Source organism: Danio rerio, chromosome 13 (genome assembly GCF_049306965.1).
Source record: "Danio rerio strain Tuebingen ecotype United States chromosome 13, GRCz12tu, whole genome shotgun sequence".
NCBI lineage: Eukaryota > Metazoa > Chordata > Actinopteri > Cypriniformes > Danionidae > Danio > Danio rerio.
This window is the reverse complement of record NC_133188.1, coordinates 14016831-14039637: the sequence shown is the minus strand read 5'-3', so window position 1 is coordinate 14039637 and position 22807 is coordinate 14016831. Positions and strand designations below refer to the sequence as shown.

The 22807-nt window shown below is 36.5% G+C and overlaps 1 protein-coding gene across 4 annotated transcripts in view; it reads left to right on the top strand.

Moving 5' to 3' along the window:
- pimr47 (Pim proto-oncogene, serine/threonine kinase, related 47) overlaps positions 1-22807 on the top strand; it is a 149646-nt gene that overhangs the window by 26510 nt on the left and 100329 nt on the right. For 3 of the 4 annotated variants that reach the window (XM_073920763.1, XM_073920761.1, XM_073920765.1), the window contains exon 7: positions 18058-18105. In XM_073920763.1, the coding sequence (XP_073776864.1) occupies positions 18058-18105 (48 nt within the window). Of the gene's footprint in view, positions 1-18057; positions 18106-18772; positions 20217-22807 lie in introns of those variants that run through there. The other variant, XM_073920764.1, reaches the window with a different exon arrangement.

Genomic DNA, 22807 nt, shown 5'->3' with positions numbered 1-22807 from the left:
TGATTGCAGTTGAACCACTCAAGACACATGGAAAGTTTTGACAATGTTTTGGTTACTTCAATTTACTCTGCACCCTTGCTATCTATAAAAGCTGAACTTAATTGTTCTGATGAGGCTGCACATTGGTTACTCTCAGTTGCCTTACAGCAAGGTCACTTGTTTGAGTCCCAGCTGGATTTGTGTGGAGTTTGCATGCTCAGGTTTCCCCAAAAGACATTTGATCTTGTAATTGCATAAACTAGATTGGCTGTAGTGTATGAATATGTGTTTATTAAGAGAATAAGTGGGTTTTTGCTGATGTGTAAAACATATGTTAGAGTGTAAAAGATACAGTATGTTAGAGTAATTAGCGACTAATTCTGCTAGATAAATAAAGCAGGGAGTGAGTGTTCTGAAGATAAAAGTTTCAGGGGATTGAAACAATATAGAGGATGAATAATTGATTAGATAATTTTTATTTTTGGTTGAACTAACCCTTTAATGCAGTGTTTCTCAATTCCAGTCCTCGGGCACCAAAAAAACGATGACCAATGCATATAGTTATTAGATTACAGTACATGGCTTCTCAGATATGGAATGACATCAATGCAGGCCCATAGCTAGCCTGGTAAAAACGGTGATTCTTTTTTTTTTCTTAAAAAAAGGACTTTCTATTCTATTATTTTCTATTCAATTATAAGATTTAAATATAGCATTTTAGTGACATTTTAAACACATTTTTTGGATTAGCTTGTGGGATAGTCACACTTTTTGATGTACCTTTTCTAAGGATTTGTGATAATGAATTATGAAGAGGCTACTTATTTTTAGCCTTTATGATTCATCACTAGGGGGAAAAATAGCAATCTGTTCAAATTTAAAAGGGTAAAACTGACCTATTGTCATTTAATTGGCAAACAACAAACTGGCCAGCACATTCAACTTTCCTCAGTCAGAATTTGACCATTTGATATATAAAAAAATTAACATAATAATAATGTAAAGCTTCATGATTTTTATAGCCCCTCTTGTAAAAAAAAGTACAATTTATGGATGACAACAACTGCCTAATAAGTATTATTATGGGCTTCTTTTGGTGCTTCACAACTTTTTATTGGTCTTTTTTTCTTATAAGAATAAGGTCCAAGAGTTAGAATAAAAGTAACTTGTAAATAGTTTTTTCTATAACAAAAATACAGCAAAAGTTGGCTTACTTGCACCAGATTCTGCTTGGTCTTAAAGCCTTTTTCGATAGGTTATTTTGATAACTTATGATGGCGTAACAGTCAAAACAGAACAAATGAGCTCATGTATCAACAAGTACTGGACCTTTGTTTTGTCAGTGGGGCGAACTCCCCCTGGCTAAGGGCCTGCAATATGTTACTGAATGCAACTAAGAATTGATAATGAGGCCAATAATAAAACCTCACAAAAACGTAGGTTTAACTAGTCAACTTGTTAAACCTAGCAAAGCTGCAAAGTAAGATTGTTTTTATTACAAATATGTAAAGAAATCTGATCATCCCAACAACACTTTTTGCTTTTCTTCTCATTTTTAAAGGGTATGACATTTTCTGTAAGTATCAAGTATTTATTTTACCCGCACTGCTGAGTTTTACAGGGATCTATCATTGGCCCTCTCTTGTTTTTCCTTGCATTGCCTTAGGTCCATGTCTTTATTTGCTGTATAAACTGGTCTTTTTATCCTTGCAGCACCAAATGTAGCCCATTTCAAGCTGTCAGTCCAACAAGCCTCAAAGCAGGCTGACAGTTTCAGCTGCAATCTCCTCCTCAGAAGGGGAAGCTCCTTCAGGGCAAACACTGCATAGAGTACAGTCTGGTACAGCAGATGTCAATGAAAGAGAAACGGCTCACATTGAGATAAGACCTAAGAGAAGTTCAATCCTAAAAAATGTCAATGGCTTTTTGCGTGCGCAAGACATCTAGCATTCTGCCCCGAGCGGAAAACCAATATCCTCCTTTGAACCTGTGATTGACAAGCAGGAATCCCCACATTTCACCCTCAGAGTCTCCTGCAATAAAAACAAACCAGGCCCAATGTGGATCAGGGTGTCAGTCAGGAGAGAGGCGATCTCTTTCATATTCAGCCTCATAAACGCCTCCGCTTTCTCTCACTAATTTGTTGAACATAGTTACAGTTGTCAAGGGCAAAGCCGCCCCATTTGAAGCCTCGCTTTGGCGGTGTTTAAGTTGGAAGTGTTGGTTCCTCCGCCTTAGGCTTTATTATGGCTAGACGAGTCGATTGTCAATAACTGTCACCTGTCATGAACGAGAGCTGCATCCATCTGCCTTTGCCTGCCATGTAATTAGTGAAGCAACAAGCCGTCGTGTTGAAAAATGCGGTCTGTCGTGCCATGCAAAACACAGCACATAGCGTGCCCGATCGGTGCGCAGAAGGGTGGTTATATTTCTTTATTGTTTTTCCATTTTGAATGCCACTCAAGTGACTCACGCATTACAAATTAAAGCTGCTAATATCTAATTAAGATGTTTTTCTTTTATCCATGTGATGTCGTTTTTTTGATAATGGGGTGGGTGGCAAGACCACAGTCCTTTCCACCTGTTTCCCTGCGGCTGATCGAGACGAGGGTTCTCATAAGCCGGCCTGCTAAAAGATATACGAGAATATTAAAGCGCTTAATTTCATCTTGATGCAATGAAGAACAATAGCAGCTTTGTGCAACCTCACAGACTGTGTTTTTCTCTGTGGTTTTGCTAATAGAAGGTTCCACCCTCTGAGATATTTGTCTTGCTAAGTGGCTTCCCTAGAGATGATTCTGAATGATAAGGCGCTAGCAGACATACAGCATATGCATAATGTCTGATTCACATTTACCGGGCATTAATCAACCACTGCATACTGAGATTTGGAATGGAGGAAGCGTCAACCACAACATATTTCTTAGCCATTGACTTCTCTACCTGAATGTTTGCTGCTTTCCACATAGGTAGTCAAGCTAATTATAATCCAATTAGTTCATTTACCTCACCTATTTGCAAAATGTAGAGATCGTGCTTTTAGAGGGAGACCACAAACTTTCAACAAGCGTTATGCTTTCTTTACTAAACAGAAAAAAGTCCCACAGCAGTTGCAAAGCTAAACTATGTTGTATTGCCGCAAAAGACTTACAAATTCCTTCAAAGGAGGTTGTGTGTGTATACAGAACTGTGGTTAAAGGGAGGGTCACAATATAAAAGGTAAATAAACTTCATTCAGATTTCTGTGAGTAATTAACTGACTAAACCTTGAAATCTGTGAAGGGATTTCAACAACAGATTTTGTTATTAGGACATTTTGTCAGAACGCAAAGTTTGAACAACATGATGTAACAGAAACCAAAATGGGGATTCATTTTAGACTGAATTAGAAGAAATATAGCATTACAAACAGCAAGGCAATAAAACTGTAGTACAATTGTACATTTTTATCAATTTTCCTTTTATTAGAATTTGTGAAGTATTTTTTTCTGAGCAAATTAATTGAATAAAATATTACATTATATATTATAATATTTTACTATGATTTCCAGATGAAAGCTGGGAAATTGTGATGTATTTTAAGAATATTTTATAAAAAAATACTTTCAATATATGATATGCATAAATTTAGCATTACATAGTAAACACCTTTTTTTTTTTTTAGGGATCACATTGCATAAGTGCTCATCTTTATGCAGTATCCTGCAAACCACCAACTTTTTTATTTATATTTTTGGCATTTTTTTATTAACATTTTAACTAGTAATCACAAAACACATTGAAACACACCAACAGACAATGGCAATTTTAACTATGTAAAGCTAAAGAAAAAAATATATAAATTAATAAACAGAATACATAAATACATGCATAATACAATTATAATAAATATATAGTAGCATGACAGCAATGATAATAATGGGAAAATAAAACATAAAAAACAAAATGAAAAAAAAAACATATAAAGATAAAATAATTATGAAATAAAATACATAAATTCAATTATGACATACCATAACTCAAAATGCTGCTTAATGAAACATCAGTAAGGTGTGAGGAGTTCAGACTTGATGAAAAGCCTTAGTGGACATATGAATGACACGGGTAAGAAATTCTAAGTCTCTAATTCATTTTTCTAATAATATTGTGCCACCCTTTCAAAAATGGGGTTTTTTCACTGACCCAGTTTATCAGTATATTTTTCTTAGAGGCTAAGGCTAAAATGTCAAATAAATGATTAGTATATTTGTCAGGCAAACGTCAAACCGGGAGACCTAAAATTAAACATAGTGGATCAAACTGTAGCTGAAGTCTAAACATACGGCTCATAAAAGTGACTACTTTTGCCCATTAAGCTTTAATAACAGGACAATTCGATAATAAATGGGTTTTAAATGGGTCTCCCACTTCCCCCTTACATTTAACACGAAGTGGTGAATTGTTTGAGTTAAACTTGCAAACCTCCAATTTTTAATCAAAGATGTTCCTAATCATTTAAAATATAATATAATATAATATATATATATTATATAATATATTATAATATATAATACGGTAATCATATGATTACTATTTCTTTTTTGTAATTTAATAAGAGAGAAAGTGTAAGTAGTTTCTTGCTTTTTTAGGGGGTCTTAAAAAGTCCTTAAGTGTCTTAAATTTCAAAAACAAAATTTTAAAACAGGTCTTCATTTTCCTCTGTCAAAGGAAAGCTATCCAATCGAGCCAACATTCATCCAATCACCAACAATCCATCTTAATAAAATCAGGGAAAGATAACTAAAAACAATTACACAATTCCTCATGATAGTAACAGAGCAATATATCCCTTTACATAATCTTCCATTCATACAAAAACTATGACAGAAGTAATGGGCAGAAGACTAAACATGATACTTATAAATAGGCATGAAACTTAAGGTTTTATAACAGAAAAGCATTAGGTTGAACAGAAGTTATACTGAATTTGGACCAAAAGCTTTTAACAATGATAAACTTGTAATGTAAAAAAAGAAAGTAATAATTTATAATATAATAATATACATAATATGAAAATAGTGTTTACAACTAGTTTTTTTTTATTTTGACACGTAAAATATAGCGCTATAAGAAGTTTGGTTGCATTAGATTTTTTTTTGTTGTGGCAGGCAAAACAAATCCATTGACCCAACCAGGCCTTTAGAAATTATGATTAGTGATTAGCTCTGTATAAGTCTAAAATTGCATTCATAATGGTCCTTAGTGTCTTAAAAAGTTTTTTTTAAATTTGGCTTAAAGAAACCTGCAGAGACCCTGTTTTGTTTTAAATAAATGTATTCAAAACATTTACACAAAATACACTACACTAATAATATAATAATACATTAATACTAATAATACATTAATATTGTTAGATATAATAATAATAATAACAATAATAATAAAAATTGTTGTCAAAGCCAGGGCTGGGCGGTTTGGCCAAAAATCTTAATCTAGATTACTTAAACAATTTGACTCAATTACGATTAATGAACAATTATTATTATTAATATTATTATTTTATTTTTTTGCCCTCATAGTTCACTGACAAGTTTTGTACAGTAAATTTGCTCACATATTGTTGCGTCTGTGATGGGAAATAATGAAATCCAGATCCAAATTGAGATCCAAATGAAGAAATTCTTCCAAGTGCAGAAAATCAGGATTGATAACATACTGTAGTGAAAAAAACATGACAGACAAAAACAAGCTAAAAGAATAACAAAACCAAACCTGGGCACTCACAGACATCACAGGGGTAACTAGGGTAAGGGGTAACTTTTGACAATGAAGAGCTAACAGAACCAGGTATAAATACACTAAGAAAAGATTAACTAAAGCTGACGAGGGGGCGGACACAATTAATGACCAAAAAAACCCAATAAAGAACTAACGTGAAGGGTGTGGCATGAATAAACCAAACTAAAACAAAACACAGACAGGGTTACACATATTACAAGTGAGAGATTTCTGAATGAAGGATGGATTACTTGATTTTAAAATAATTAAGGGAAACACACACTATCTACTATTTATGATTATTTATTGAACATCTACACTGAACAACTGAAATTAAAACACACATTGCCTAAAGCCAAAAGCCACTTATATTCTTATAAAAAAAGTGAAAATCTTTTGAAAACAAAATAAATGACTTTTAAGGTTTTTCATATTAAAAGTCAATGTAGTGCAAAGTAAGGCTCAATAATGGGTCCATCACCCTACTTGACCAGAGATCAGATGTGGCTGCAAAGTGACAGCAAAAAAATGAATTAGCCTTAACAATCTTTAACTGAGCGGGGTCGTGTGACTCCACACAAAGTAATTAAAAAAATCTACCTTGAAAAATTTGATTGATTTTAGGTTTCGAATCTCGGTTTCGAATATTTTTCTATTAATTGCTTAGCCCTAGTCAAGGCTAAAATGAGGTTAGAAAAAATGTTTTTACAGTGCTCTGCATATATAAGTACACCCCTCACAATATCTTTTAAATGCATATTTTTAATAGGAAGCTGTACAATATTATATTTGTGCATATACATTAGATAAGTCACTACTGAAGCCAAATCTGAAGCTTATTTAACAAAATAGCTTACGACAACAGTCCAAAAAGTAGTACACCCAATTTTATATGTTATAGAAAAATATTAAATACAAAATTTAATCTGAGGAAAATTTAAGAGAAGCAAAAAATGTAAAAATTTAGTTGAAACGTTGTAGGTTGTAATTTTTTTTTTGCAATATTTTAACTTGCGATAATAGTCCAAAAAGTAGTACACTCAAATTTATATGTTATAGAGAAATATTAAATACAAAATCAAAACAGAGGAAAAATCAAGAGATGCAAAAAAAAAAGTAAAATTTTGTTGAAATTTTGTAGGTTGTAATTTGTTTTGCAATATTTTGCTTGACTTTAATTGTATCAACTTTCGATTTTTTAATTTCTGTGATGACTAAAATATTATTTTAATAAATATATCTGTTTAATAAGTGTGTTTTGTTTAATGCACCAAAACACATTGCCTACATTCACTAAGAAATGGATACAAATATTCATTTTCGAAATGGGGTGTAAATACACTGAGCACTGTATGTCTGAAATAGGCTAAATAATAAAATAAAATAAAACAAAATCCAGTCATTAGTCTGAATACGCATTAAAGATATAAAGCTTACAAATCAAATGTTTTATTTGTATCAAAACATGTTTGACTTATAATTGTCCATTTATATTTAATGATCTTTCTTAAACATACTAGTGCTGTTTTTAAACCTTCCAGGTTTAATCTTTGTGTTGTTGTCAATGAATGAGTCACACCTGAGGATCCTGTTTTGTTCAGGCCTCGCTTGAGCCTGTCAGCAGCTACAGGAAGACACCAATCCATCTCTAACACCCTGCCCAAATACACACACACACACGCACACACACACATGCAGACACACACACACACACACACACACACACACACAAAAAAAAAAAAAAAAAATTAAAAAGTACACCTTTCCCCCTTAATAACGGACCTATTATTTATTAACTGTGCACAACTTGTCTTCTACTATCATATTGGGATTTTTATTACATTTGTCAACTCATTATATATATATATATATATATATATATATATATATATATATATATATATATATATATCAGATGTTTACTCAAAGAACATTCTAAATTTAGGATAATAAAACAAAAACTGTTAACTGAAATGCATTTATTTGATTTTGACAGGTATTTCTATACTCTAAATTCTAAATGACGTAACACCAAGACGGAAAGACAGCTGGGAGACGACTATATAAAGTGTGTCTGTCGACAGTAGCTAATAGGTTTGTTTGAACCCTTCCTTGGCTGCTTTGATTTGAGCTCTGAGTTGTTTTTAAAGACTCAGGTTCCTCATTGCATCACTTCCACTGAAAAACAAAAATGTCATGAGCAACTAGGTTTTTAAAACCAAAACTTATGTAAAAAATTACAAAAAAACTGCAAGTAACACACTCAATTAAATGTGAAAATTACTATTTTAAAGATCAAAACAAAATGAAAAACTAAATTCTTTCAAGCATTGAGTAATAGCATACTCAAATCTATTAAAGATCTGAAAATGAAACGCTAAAAAAGTGATCAATTAGACACACTGCAACAATACTGGTTGCCTTGCATTTTTAAGCTGAATCAAATGAGTCTTATGAGTCCACTGAACTTATTTTATGTTAAACTGACTCAAAACAGCTTGCTTAACTTGTAAAACAAGGTTCACCAAGATTAACTTAGTTTAATAAGTTACAATAAACTAATAAAAACATGTTTTTATAACTAATTGGTCATATTTTATTTACAGTGCAGAATTGTTCAGCCGTTTTCATTACTAGTCTATCTACTTTGGAAAATAGATGGATTATTTTTGTGCACACAGATCATGTAACATGTTGCAAGTGAGTTCTAAACACTAGTCAGTGTAATTTTTGTTTTGTAAATACATTTCATCAAAGACAACACAATTTGCTACCTGTTGTTAGTTTTGCCGGCTGCAGCTGTTTGTTGTGTGTATGATGGGTGACAATTGCTAACAGAAGAATGGTTTGGTCTGAATAATAGTTTCAGTTGATAAAAAAAATTAATAACTTCTTAGATTGAACAAACTGAAAGTAGGAAAGAGCTGCACGAAGTGTTTGAAAAAAGTGAAGTAGGGTACTGCAAAATAAACTACAGTACATAAGATTGTAAATTAAATTATTAACGGTCAAAAAAATAAATAGAAAATGTATATGATTTAAAGGGGCGATGTGGTGGCGCAGTGGGTAGCGCTCTCGCCTCACAGCAAGAAGGTCGCTGGTTCGAGCCTTGGCTGGGTCAGTTGGCATTTCTGTGTGGATTTTGCATGTTCCCACCGTGTTCGCGTGGGTTTCCTCCAGGTGCTACGGTTCCCCCCACAATCTAAAGACATGCGGTACAGGTGGGAGGAGAGCCATTCGCTCTGGTTCCGCACCCTGACTCCGGAGGGGGGGCTTGGGGGATGGGAGAAGGGAAACCGTCCCCCCAGCGCCGTAAGTCGCTGGCGGAGTATGCAGACCCTGCGAGCTGAGAGGCAGCGCGTCCCAGACTGGCAGGGCTTGAGCTGTGACATCCGGAGAAGGGGAAAAATGCTCTTTGTTCGAAACTTTAGTGGCACTAAAAAGTACCGTTGGAATATGGGCCCCGCCCTCCAGCGGGGAAAGAGCAAGTTTCCTCCTCTCCGGATGGCCTGTCTCATGGACGCTTCACGGTCTGTTTACCGGACTTAGCGGTGCCCTGGTCAGGAGGAGCTGCCGGCTTCCGGCGTGCTCGACGCGCCCGCTTCGCCGGAGGCGGGGGCGGGGCAGCGGCCGTTGGCGGGCGCCCTCGGCGAGGAGCAGCGGAGGTGGATGGCTCGGCGGGGGACGGAGCGGGCTTACGGTCCCGCCGATAGATGACATTGCCCATCGCATCCGACTGCTCCTTCACCGCCTTGAACTCCTGGGTGAATTCACCGACGGTGTCGCCAAACAGGCCAGCCTGGGATATGGGCGAGTCAAGAAAGCAAACTTTGTCAACATCGCACATATCTGCCAGGTTTAGCCAGAGGTGGCATTCCTGGACCACAAGTGTGGACATCATCTTCCCCAGTGCGCACGCGGCAGACTTAGTAGTCCGGAGAGTATAGTCGGTCGCGGTGCGCAGCTCGTGTAACAAGCCTGGGTTAGACCCACCCTCGTGCAGCTCGGCCAGCACCTGCGCTTGGTAGCGCTGGACTGGTAGGTGGCCATCGCGTGCAAGGCGGAAGCTGTCTGGCCCGCAGCCTTGTAAGCTCTAGCTCCGAGGGAGGCAGATAACCTACAGGCTTTGGACGGGAGACGGGGCGGACCGCGCAAAGTAGGGGCGCCACGCGGACAAAGATTGACCGCAATGGCGCGCTCCACCTGCGGGATCGCCTCATACCCCCTGGCAGCTCCACCATCCAGGATGGTGAGGGTGGAGGGGGACGCAGTGCGGGCAGAGAAAGATGCCCTCCAGGACTACGTGAGCCTACTGTGCACTTCCAGGAAGAACGGGACAAGACGCTTCAAAGGCTTCGTCTTTTGGACCTCTATGTAACACCCATCTAGTCGGTCCGGCCGCGGGGCTGGGGGATGAACCATCTCCAACCCGACGGCTGAAGCAGCCCGAGAAAGCACGGCCAACATGTCCGCTTCAGGATCCGTTTTGACGGCGCTCGCTTGCCCAGAGGGGGCGAGCGGGTCCGGATCATCGTCGGACAATGAAAGCCCACCCTCCGATGCCGCGGAGGACATCTGATCTCCGGTGTCAGCAAGCGTGGGAGCTACCATCTGATTAGACGGATCACTCCCAGCACCCGAAGCTTGGATGGAGCGCTTGGAGTAGCGAGAGGTCCGCGAGCCCTTAGGCGGCAGATTATCTTTCGCTGGAAGCCTCAGATCTGCCCGAGGGCCCTCTGCAGAGCAGGAGGCGACTGGGGTGGCTCGCTCTCTTACAAAAGTTAGCCGCGATCTCAACTGCGCGACGGTCATGGCATCGCAGTGACGACATGAACCGCCCCCGAGCACCACATTAACATGCTGGACCCCCAAACATGTAATGCAGTGATCGCGCCCATCATCCGGAGCCAGGAAACCCCCCCAACCAGAAACGCACAGTCGGAGCGCCATCCTGAAAAGGACGTGCTGCACGACTGTGTTGCTCTTTTAGGAAACCTTGCAACAATACGCACCGCTCTGGAGGACCGGACCCAAAGGGACGCCAGGCAAGGGAGAAAACCCAGCTCGACCGTCTGCCACTGCGTGGACTCGCTCTGGACCGGGAGACACTCGTTCGCTCGATGTGGCTGTAGACAGCAAGAGGAACCCTCATGAAGCTCGATCAGAAAAGTCTCTGAAGCGAAAAGGATGGCGTTTGCTGGCGCCAGGTGTGCTTATATGCTCAGTTAATTGGCGATGCAGCACACCTGCGCAAGCTTACGCTGCCAATTCATTGCTTTCATTGGCCCGTTCAATACTCTTTCAGACAAGTAGCTTCTGAACCGAATCTCCCATACGTGGATTTAGAACTCAAATCCACTTACAGCACTGGAGTTCCCCAACCGAAGGAGAACAGGGGTTCCCAAACTTTTCAGCTCGCGACCCCCAAAATAAAAATTCCAGTGACTCGCGACCCCCACTATCATTGGAGGTAGTTATAAACATATAAACATTTCACACAAAGGTGCACACACGCCAATAGGAACTATATAAACAGCCTTGCTAACAAAACAAAAAGTGCAACAGTCTAACAACCATATAATTTTTTATAGTCATTACTCACTTGTTTGATTTAATATTAACTTCATTTAATGAGAATCGTGGGCACAATGTTTACAGCACGAGACTATTCTTGGTTTAATTTTGAAGAGCACCACTTAGAGCCTTTATGTTGAGTCGTGGCCTTTATTTTTAAAGTATGTGAGAGCAGTCAAAGTTTAACATTGTGGCCTAAAATCAATCTGCTGTTACTAACACTATTGCTGCGTCATTAATCTAGTGTAATAACCCCAGGGGTTGCAATCAAATGGAAAAAGAATTGAAATGCTGATTATTTGCATGTAGTTTTTTATCTAACTAATTAATACTGTTTTTTAAATCTTTTTATATTATGGATAAAATATTATAATTGTAATAGTTTAATAACATATTTTATATTTTTGGAAATAAACACAACACAAAGTACTGATAGCAGTGGCGCAATTCCTGGGGGGGACATGGGGGACATGTCCCCCTCACTTTTTTTAGATATAGCACTTTACTTCACGCTATAATTTTACCTCGAGAGTCGAAAAAAGTTATTTTTCAAATTTAGGCTTTTCTACACACAATTACTCAACATTTCTGCACATTTCTAAAACTATCATCAACATTCCACAAAAGTATCACCATCACTCAGATTTGGTACCCCCCACCTCTCAGACCAGAATTGCACCCTTGACTGATAGCGTTATTTAGCACACTGTTAGCATGTTGTAGGACATTGTTAGCATGTTTTCAAACTGATTTAGAACAATACTAGCATGTTTTATTAGGTTGCCTTGCAAAAAAATAACCATGTTTTATTAGTAAAATTATAGGAATTTTTGTTGTTGTTGTTGACTTCCATTTTGTTTAACTAGAGTTATCCTGGGTAAACTATGGTAAATTAATTTTTGGTTGCCATGGTCAACTATGAATTTCAAGAATTGAAGTGAAAGTGCCAAAAAGCATGGTTACATTTTTACTATAAAAAATATGGTTAATTTTGGTTATAAGGTTGTTAGCATTTATCATAATCTCAGTGCTCGCTTATTTACCCTGCTGAAAAATCCAGCTTAAAACAGCTTAGGCTGGTTGGCTGGTTTTAGTTGGTCGATCAGCCTGGTTTTAGAGGGGTTTTGGCCACTTCCAGACTGGTTTTCAGCCATTTCCAGCCTGGTCTTAGCTGCTCAGGCTGGGAGATGACCAGCTAAATCCAGCTTGACCAGCCTAGCCAAGCTGGGAGTCCAGCTTAAACCAGGCTGGTCAAGCTGGTTTTAGCTGGATTTGACTGGTCATTTTCCAGCCTGACCAGCTAAGACCAGGATGGAAATGGCTGGAAACCAGCCTGGAAATGGCCAAATCCCCTCTAAAACCAGGCTGGTCAACCAGCTAAAACCAGCCAACCAGCCTAGGCTGGTTCAAGCTGTATTTTTCAGCAGGGTAGCCAGATTTTAGCATAGTTTAACACTAGCAACATGTTACACTTTAGTGTTAGTAATTGCTAGCATGTTTTTAGCTTGGTTTAATGCAATGTCAACATAGTGTTATTTAGCATACAGCTAACATGTGAAGCACAATGCTAGCATGTGATTAAACACACTGTTAACGCTTTCTAGTTATGTTTCTAGTATGCCAAATCTCTTACAATAATACACTTTGATAACCATAATTTAGTCGTAGTATTCACAGTAAAACTGTGGTTAGAAAAGGTGATCAGTCAGCCAAACATTTTACTACATTCTAACTATAAAACATTGGATATTTTTCATAAGTGATTCACCCTGCTGTCTTTAGATAGAAAGACAGATAAACATACATTTTTCATATGATATAAACACTACACATAGCATACATTAAAATGCCATACTGCTCTATACAAAGTACACAGACACAAATGAAAAAAAAAGAAGAAAAGTATAAAAGCAATAAATAAAAGAGCAATAAATAGGGTGATGAAAGCGAGCGATAATGAGCTTAATGAGGAAGTGGAGAACAATCCAGTGGTCTGACAGTGGTTTGGCTGGTATGTGTCAGGGAAGATAAGAATGTCATACACGCTCGCACAGAGTGCTGCGCTGTTATTGCAGAGTATAAAACACTCACCTGTCATCTTCTGCTCACCACAGACCTACGCCGTCGCATGCAGTCAGAATGGACGTGTTTTTTTAATCTAACTCCGGCAGTTATCTGAAGAATCTCTGTACTGACACACTCACAGCACCGTATAACACATACACAGACACGAATGCAAACACTGTCAAGACCCAGACAGGTTTGTATCACTTCATCTCTGAAGAAACCTGTGTGGCAAATACATCACCAAAATAAGTCTTCCAAATGAGAGTCTGTGTGTGTTTGCGTGGGGTGTGTTGTCATTATCATATTCATATCAGACAGATAATATGATATATGGATGATTCGCTTCTCTTCATTTTGATTATAAATGATGTAAATGTTTCAACACTGTGTAACTGGGTGTTTCTAAATAATTTAAGGATTTGTAAATGTTGCAGCAGGTCCTAACTATGCTACTATAGTAAAAAAAAAATTAGATGGATTATAAATTTATATTTTATACATATAATAGTCAAAATTATTAGCCCACTTGGGAATTTTTCATTCTTTTGAAAATAGTTTTCCAAGTGCTGTTTAATATTTAAACAATAGTTTTAATAACTAATTTGTAATAACTAATTATCAGTGTTGGGCAAGCTACTTAAAAATGTAGTGAGCTAAGCTATCAGCTACTCTACTTAAAATGTAGCTTAACCAAACTAAAAGCTACATTTTAGCTGTTTTTGCAATTTTCATTTTTAAAATGAAGCAACTTAAACTCAAGTCAGTCATATCTTAGTAATCAATAAAACTGTCAATGAAATATGTGAGGCATAATTGTTCAGTTCAGTTATTTACTGCAAGTAATATGCTGTACTAAACAGAAACAAATTATAGTATATAACAGCAAAAACAAACAACTTAAACCAAACCAGGTCTTTTTAACACATTTAAAATACTTTAGTCATTTATAGTAAAAATAAATATTTAGGTATAAGCAGTATATTGTAGATATATTTACAATATTTTTTTAATGAATTACACTACATAATGTAGTATCATAAGTAACTATCATTAACTAATAGTAATTACAATAGTATACTTTAACCTTTAGTACAATAAACTATATATATATATATATATATATATATATATATATATATATATATATATATATATATATATATATATATATATATATATATATATATTTATATATATATATATTTATATACAGTTGAAGTCAGAATTATTACCCCCCCTTGTGCTTTTTTTTTCTTTTTAAATATTTCCCAAATTATGCTTAACAGAGCAAGGAAATTTTCACAGTATGTCTGATAATATTTTTTTCTTCTAAAAAAAAGTCTTATTTGTTTTATTTTGGCTAGAATAAAAGCAGTTTTAATCACATGCTCACGGTTAACTTTAGGCCATTTAATAATCTGTTCAAAGTGAAAGCAACTGGTGCTGCTTACAAAAAGACACATTTTGAGCTCTTAAAAGCATCAGAACTGTGGGTGCATGTTAATCACTATTTGTCTAGTTTATTTGAAAGAGAACCGATGACGGTTGCGTTTCCAGAACCTGTTCCATATATATATATATATATATATATATATATATATATATATATATATATATATATATATATATATATATATATATATAGTATACACAGCTGAAGTCAGAATTATTAGCCCCCATTTGAATTTTTGTTTTCTTTTTTTAAATATTTCCCAAATGGTGTTTAACAAGGCAAGGACATTTTAACAGTATGTCTGATAATTTTTTTTTTTTTTTGGAGAAAGTCTTATTTGTTTTATTTTGGCTAGAATAAAATCAGTTTTTATTATTTTTAAAAAATATTTTAAGGTCAAAATGATTAGCCCCTTTGATTTAGCCCAAGGCGTTTTTTACATGCATCTTTTATTTCTCTTTGTTATTTGAGCTTATTTTAACCTAATTGGAATTTAGAATTTTGATATGATGTACTTTTAGAGAAAAATTATGTCCGTGTGGACTCGTGGTCCAAATTTACATAAAACACTTTTTCCTGAATGTTTTTAATGCATATATAATAGAATTGTTTTTTTTACTTACTTTGACTATCAGAGAGTAAAAACTAATTCTTTCCCATTTTGGACAGTTAAAAATAGGGTTTGGGACATTTCATATGCTGCAAAACAGTTGCAGAATGACACTGTATGTCTGTAACAAAATATGAAACATTCAAAATATTTTAAATAGCCACTTAAAATCTAAAATGTGCTGTCCACGTATGTGGACACTTAAGCCCTCGGAGGTTAAGCTTTGTATATATATTTTTTCAGTTGTCTACAGAACAAACCATGGTTATATAATAACTTGCCTAATTACCCTTAACCTGCCTAGTTAACTTATTAACCTACTAAAGCCTTGAAATGTCACTTTCAGCTATATACAGTAGAAGTGTCTTGAAAAATATCAAGTAAAATATTATTTACTGTCATCATGGGAAAAATAAAATAAATTAGAAATTAGTTAATAAAACTATTATGTTTAGAAACGTGTTGAAAAATCTTCTCTCCGTTAAACAGAAATTAGGGAAAAATAATTAACAGGGGGGCTAATAGTCCAAGGGTCAAGGGTCAAGTATTTTTTAATTCTATATGCAATAGGAATAGTAAGAGGTTAAGGAGAACATAATAAAAACAATTTATTGCAATACTCATTTTGTTTTACTTAAAAGCCAAGAAAAGTACACTAGTTCCTAGTATATTGAATAAAAAAATTAAATTAAATTAAAATTAATTAAAAAATTAAAAAAAGAAGCAAAATAAAGTACTAATTAGGAATTTAAAAACAATTCTTAGATGTACAAAAAAACCCTTCTTCCTCAACAGACTGAATAACTGGATTAACCAGGGAATCAATCTCATTGAATCAAAGCTTGTTGTTCTGAAATGCCTGAGTCAAAGTCTGTCATCAAAATGATTACTTCATTACTTCATATAATTGTCTTCTTAAAAATCAAACTTCTTAATCAAGATAACATAAATAGTGCATGTGCTGTGTGCTAGCTCTGCAGTGCACCTCATTTATGAAAGAAAAAAGAGCTACAGTGGTTGAACACATAGATAGACATGCGTGGGATGGAAATTGGGCTTTATTTACAAGTTATTTATTTTATAATCCAGTTTATTGTGTTCGGGTTAGAGTTTAGAGGCTTAATTTCCAACTTTGAATAGATGTCATAGCTTACTGTATGTCCAACAGTGAATTTACATCACATCTCAGGAGAATTCTGTCTGTGTTTCCACAAAGTTACATTTGTAAATGTCATTCTGATGCATTATAATCATGCCATATTAAAGGTTCTGGAATTCAGTTCTATTAAATACCATACCAGTACTATACAATAATTCATTTTTGGTGTGTACTGTAAATATTTTTATGGTTACAGTTATGGTTCACATTCAAATTCAGAGATTTAGCTATTTTGTATATGTAGTAAAAAGAACATTTGTATAAAAGTTGATGCAATTGTTTTATTTGGATTGTGGGTCAATGTGATTTATTATAACTGAAAAGTTAGTATTGCAAGACTATATCTCGCTAACAAAATCGAAAGCAAAAATGTTTGTTTGGCCTCTGCATGCAAGTAATACAATGTAAATGTGAGAGCATTAGTTAACATGTAAGTACTTCTAAAGTATTTAATGGTTTTAATTAATGTTCATTTCATAAATGTAACTTTAGTTGTCCATCTATTCACTAACATACAGCTGTATGTTTAGTAACCAATAATAATCACACTAAATTATTGAATAACGCTTTAATTTTTTTATTAATGAATCATATTGTGAAGTGTTAACATTTTTCGTAAATAAAAAATACAAATAACATTTTTATAGATTTCATATTAATTATAATTTAAGATAAAAACTCTTGATGTTAAACCATAAATATTCATATTTACAAATCAATTATATATGCGAAAAATATTTTGATGTAATCTTGATATAAAAAAAACCTTAAACAAAGGTTACCTTAAGGTCAAAATTATTGGCCCCTTTAAGCTTTATTGTTTTTTTCAATAGTCTACAGAACAAACCATTGATGTACAATAACTTGCCTAATTACCCTAACCTGCCTAGTTAACATAATTAACCTAGTTAAGCCTTTAAATGTCACTTTAAGCTGAATGCTAGTGTCTTGAAAAATATCTAGTCAAATATTATTTACTGTCATCATGGCAAAGATAAAATAAATCAGTTATTATAAATGAGTTGTAAAACTATTATGCTTAGCAATGTTTAATTTTTTCTCTCTCCGTTAAATAGAAATTGGGTGGGAAAAAAAACAAGAAACAGGGGGTTTAATAATTCTGACTTCAACTGTAAATATATCAATCACATATTATGATACCTGTCTGAAAACTATGATGTATTAAGATACTGTTTGTGCAAATATTAATCCATTTCGAAAAAGTGTATTAGCTCCATATTGCTCCGTATTGCTGATGCGCGGTGGTTGTGTGCTGTGCATTAGCGTAATATGAGTGTGTAACATGAGGTAATTTACAGCATAATTAGACCTTTTTATACGGCTGCCATATTGTCAACATAGCTTGTTAAATCACCTCTCCACTCCTCTGCCACTCCCCTGCTCTTCTGTCATTCGCTTACCCTTCTTCTTTTTCTTTTTCATTTGTTCTAATTCCAGGGCTGGCCAGGTCTTGCCTGGATTTGAGCAGTGCTGGGTTTCAAAGGGGTAAGTGACACCTTACCTGTAATTTCATGGTTTCACTCCACCTGCCTTTGAAGTCTCAGACTGGAGATGCGTGTGTGTGTGTGTGTGTGCCTTTTGAAAGGTTGCTGAAGAAAGAGTTTTAACACATTAGAAATGGGATTTTGCAGAAGTATTTTCCAAAGATATGTATAAAGATACATTTCAACCAGTGGATTTTATAGCAGAATGCTCATTACACCAGTCTGAGTGATGTTCATACGTCTAAGCATTCGCTTTGTTTGCTTGAACTTAAAATGGTTTGAATGGGATGAAGGTTCGCTCTCTCACAATGTCTTCTACACGCCGCAGCAAGTTCCAAACTCATCAAAGTGTAAAGTGTGAATGTGTTTTCAGGCCTTTGATACTTTTGCCAATCCAGCAGAATAACAGAGCAAACACAGCAGTAACACCCCTGCCGTCAGTGTATCAGACGGATTGTAAGTGTATAGAAACAAGGGACATCGTTGAGGTTTGCAGTGAAGAACAGCCTCTTGCTAATGTCATTTGTGTTTACCGTTGTCTTCTGTCAGCTTGTGTACTGTACTGTGTGTGTGTGTGTGTGTTCGCAGCAAAGTTTGTTCAATGATAGGCTGTTCTACTTCGAGTGTTGATAGACAAATGATGCATTTTTTGTTATGAATCTCTTTAGGAAACGCTGCTCTCTAATCATCATCTCATTCACATAGCGTTCACCATACGCCATGACATATGGGGCTTTACATTACAGTACAGTGAGGTGCTACGTTTACTATAACATTCCTTAGCATACACTACCTAACAAAAGTTTTGTTGCCTATTCTAGTTTTAGGAACGACAAACAATAACTAGACTTCTAGTTGATCATTTGGTATTAGAAGTGGCTTATATGAAAGGCAAACGCCTATAGATTATGCTTATTTTACCAAAATAAAATATGATCATGCCTTGACTTTTCATTATTTATTTAGGACAGTAAGGTCTGACTTTGTAAGTCTTGACCTTCTTTGTTTGAACTTTGATGCGGAGGCAGAAGTGTGAGAAGGAGCGCTATCCTGCTGAAGAATTTACCCTCTCCTGTGGTTTGTAATGTAATGGACAGCACAAATGACTTCATACCACAGGCTGTTGGTGTTGCTATCCACTCTACAGATCTCTCGCACACCCTGATGCTGAATATAACCCCAAACCATGATTTTTCCTTCACCAAACTTGACTGCTTTCAGTGAGAATCTTGAGACCAAGTGGGTTCCAATAGATCTTTTGCAATATTAGTAAATAGTAACTTAAGCCAAGTGCACACTGTGTGATATCTAACAGTAATTTTTCTTACTGAAAGTCGCCTGATAGACTATACAAATTTAGTATACAACAACAAGTATACATACTTAGGGTGTAACGGTAGCCAAATATCATGGTTGGTTACATGGCTTTTGGGGTGACCGTTTAATATGGGTTTGGTACAACACAAATGAGAAACAATTCTCCAGTGCTTGTTTGTTTTTTTAATATGTGTTTTGTCACAAGCAGCTACAGAACTGAAAAACAGAATATTGAAAAACAAAACTTTATGATTCAGAGACGTTGTATTACACTCCTAATGGCTAAGTCTGACCATCTTCTGAAAGAGCAGAAAAACATTAAATTTTAAAGTATAATTGTGCGTTACATTTAAGATTCAGTATGTTTCTAAATCTCTTTAAGTGGAAATACTAGCATAGGAGGCCCATCTATCTGATTTTTAAAGCAACAGCGGGTGCAACTCATGTTCAATCACTGCTTTTGTGTCACTGTTCCACACTAGGTGGGACAGTGTTTTATTGTCTATTTTTTTTTCTATGTAAAGAGAACTTGATGGATGAGCCTGACCACACTCACGTCTTTTGCAGTACCATCTGTTGGCAGCTAGGTCTCTGCAACTCTCACATGGTCGCCTACCGAAGCTAAGCAGGGCTGCGCCTGGTCAGTACCTGGATGGGAGACCACATGGGAAAGCTTGGTTGCTGCCAGAAGTGGTGTTAGTGACGCCAATAGGGTCTTATTTTTTGTTCTACATAGAACAGCATATGTTTATTTATTTATCTATCTATTGGATAAACACGTTTGGATTTACTTGCATTATTATCCATTATTATTTCAAATTGATTCCAACCCTGGTTAACCCTGAGCAAATAGCTCTAAACTTACATTTTACCCCATGTTATTTTGTGCCCCGCACTTCCCTAGCTACTACAAAGGTTACATTATATCATAAGTAACTGATCTGCAGTACTGTCAGGTTACTGAAAAAAGTAGCTAGTTTAGCTAATCACAACTGTGAGTATTGGTTAATGGAAATTGGTTAATGGAAATTCTGCAAAAGTTTATCAACACTTAGATAATAGTGTTAAAGTTTTGTGCAAAAATTTAATGGAAAAAAAAAAAACATACACTATTAACTGTAGTCATTTTAATCATTAGTAAAGAAAGCGATAGGCAGACTTGTCTTCCGACACTATAATAGTATATTTGCCATAACACCAAAGCCTGGACATTTTTGTAAACTATCACTTCAATGTTTGCTTGAATTACAGGTAAAACTGTCTAACATTACATTGAAAGTTTAACAAGAAGACATACTGCATTTGCAACAATAGATTTAAAGGCTAAAGATAAAATGCACCTGTGATGCCAATGAATAATGTTCATTTGATGATAAGGTCACATGTAACAAGAAAGAGCTTTCACGGAGTTTCCATTAAGTTGTGTGTGAGTGTGTTTGGGCTCTGCTTCAAGTTTTTGACAGGAATATCAGTCGATTTGTGCAGGGGGTTTGACCCTTCCCTCCCTCTGATTTTCTAAAACTAACAGAGCGACGCCATTGACCCAGCCGTGCACTTGAACCCCCCGCCTGCTCACCATTGCTCAAACTCTCACAGATTAAGGATCTTTAGAAACCACATTCATTCACAACAACTGCCAAAGACCGAGCCCCATTCTTTTCCCAGTAAATGAGTGTAATACACTTCCTTTGCAAATGTTAACTTGTTGCAACTGCACGGTATAATTTCAGCAGAAGCTCTCCGACAGGAAGTTTGCCTCTTCCACGACACTGACTCCAATCCCTGAAACGATAACTGTCAACATATCCCAGTGTGTGCGAGTTGGTGTCATGGCGGCTGAGAGTGTTTACCCATAACACAAAGCTGTGAGTTTGATGCATTAATACTACGGACCTGTGTAAACTGTAAACAACTCTCCAGTACCCACCTCTCTCGTTTTCTCACAGCGTTGCACATTCACATCTCTTTCTCTCGCTCTTTGTCTCACTTCTGGGTCAGATTAAACAATAATAACACAAAGCAGTGCCAATACGTAGCACCCGCTTTTTAGACGCAAACCACCAACAACTGTGGAGTTAGTTAACAGTGCAATCTCTTCCACTTTTATTTAAATATATATTTATTGTAATATTTTTAAATCCATTCACAGATAATTCACATTTCACCGGACAGTTCTCTCTGCCTTTTTAGCTTGATGTGTCCCATTTTAGTCTGAGAAAAGGGTGAGTGGGAGTATATGGAAGACTGGGTACGTCTACTGTAGATTGAGCTGCTGGTTCATGTTTGGTCATGGGGAAAGAAGGAGCAACCACACTCGAGGGAGCTTTTCTTTCTCCAGATGTTCGTCCCTCCTGCCTGCCTCTGTCTAAACCAATCAGTGTCCTGGATGCCGGCCTATCCAAAGCGTACAGGGTTACCTGGTGGGAGCTGACCTTCAGGAATTCACTAAGCAAAGCCTAAAAAACACAACACCTTTTGGGGGAAAAGGGAAATATGTAGGGAAACAGTTTATTTAAGTCATGTTAACAATAAATCTACTGAGTCACATTGTATCTGAAATGAATTCTCATCACAGGTATACATTACACAGTGTGTAAGAGAATATTCGAAAGTAGCATTTCTGTGTAACAGAGACAAGGTAGTATCTTAAAGACCACCTACTCTACGAGGGGGGGGGGGGGGGGGGGGGTACAGCTGCTTGTTGGATAATACTTTGCTGTTACAACAAGAAGGACCATGGTTTAAGTCGTAGCAAGGATTTTCTGTGTGGAGTTTGCATGTTCTCCCTGTGTGGGTTTGATCCGGGTACTTCAGGTTTCCTCCTACGGCCCTAAGACATGCAGGTTTGATGAATTGAAGATACTAAGTTGTCCCTCCCCTGACTTGTGTTTAAAGGCTGGGACACACCAAGCTGACGGTCAGCTGTTGGCCAGCATTTAGCTGTCGGGGAGCTTCTGTCAGGCTAGTTTGTTTGGTATGTTCCAGCCGTCACCTCTTGTTGGGTTCATGTTGGAGGGAGTTTGCTCAATTCAGCATGTAGAATTGGTGTTGCCGTCAGTGAAAGAGGGCACTCTGATTGGCTGTTCCATGAATCAAAGTGTGAGAAAAAAACTGAAGTGACAAAACTAAGCAAATGATTATTAGACATATCAGATTATTAGACATATAAACAAAAAATCCCAACACAGGCTCATTGTGGATTCGTACCCCTGTTCACATTCCTGGAGAGAGCAAATTTTTAGCCAGAGGTATGTCGGACCATTTGGTCTTTAAAGGGCCATGAAATCTCCCTTTTTCAGTTCAAGTCTACTTCAGAAATTTTTCAAAAAATGCTCTGAGATGGGTGTGGAGCAGCGCTGTGAGCAGAGGGTTGAGTGGGCGTGGCC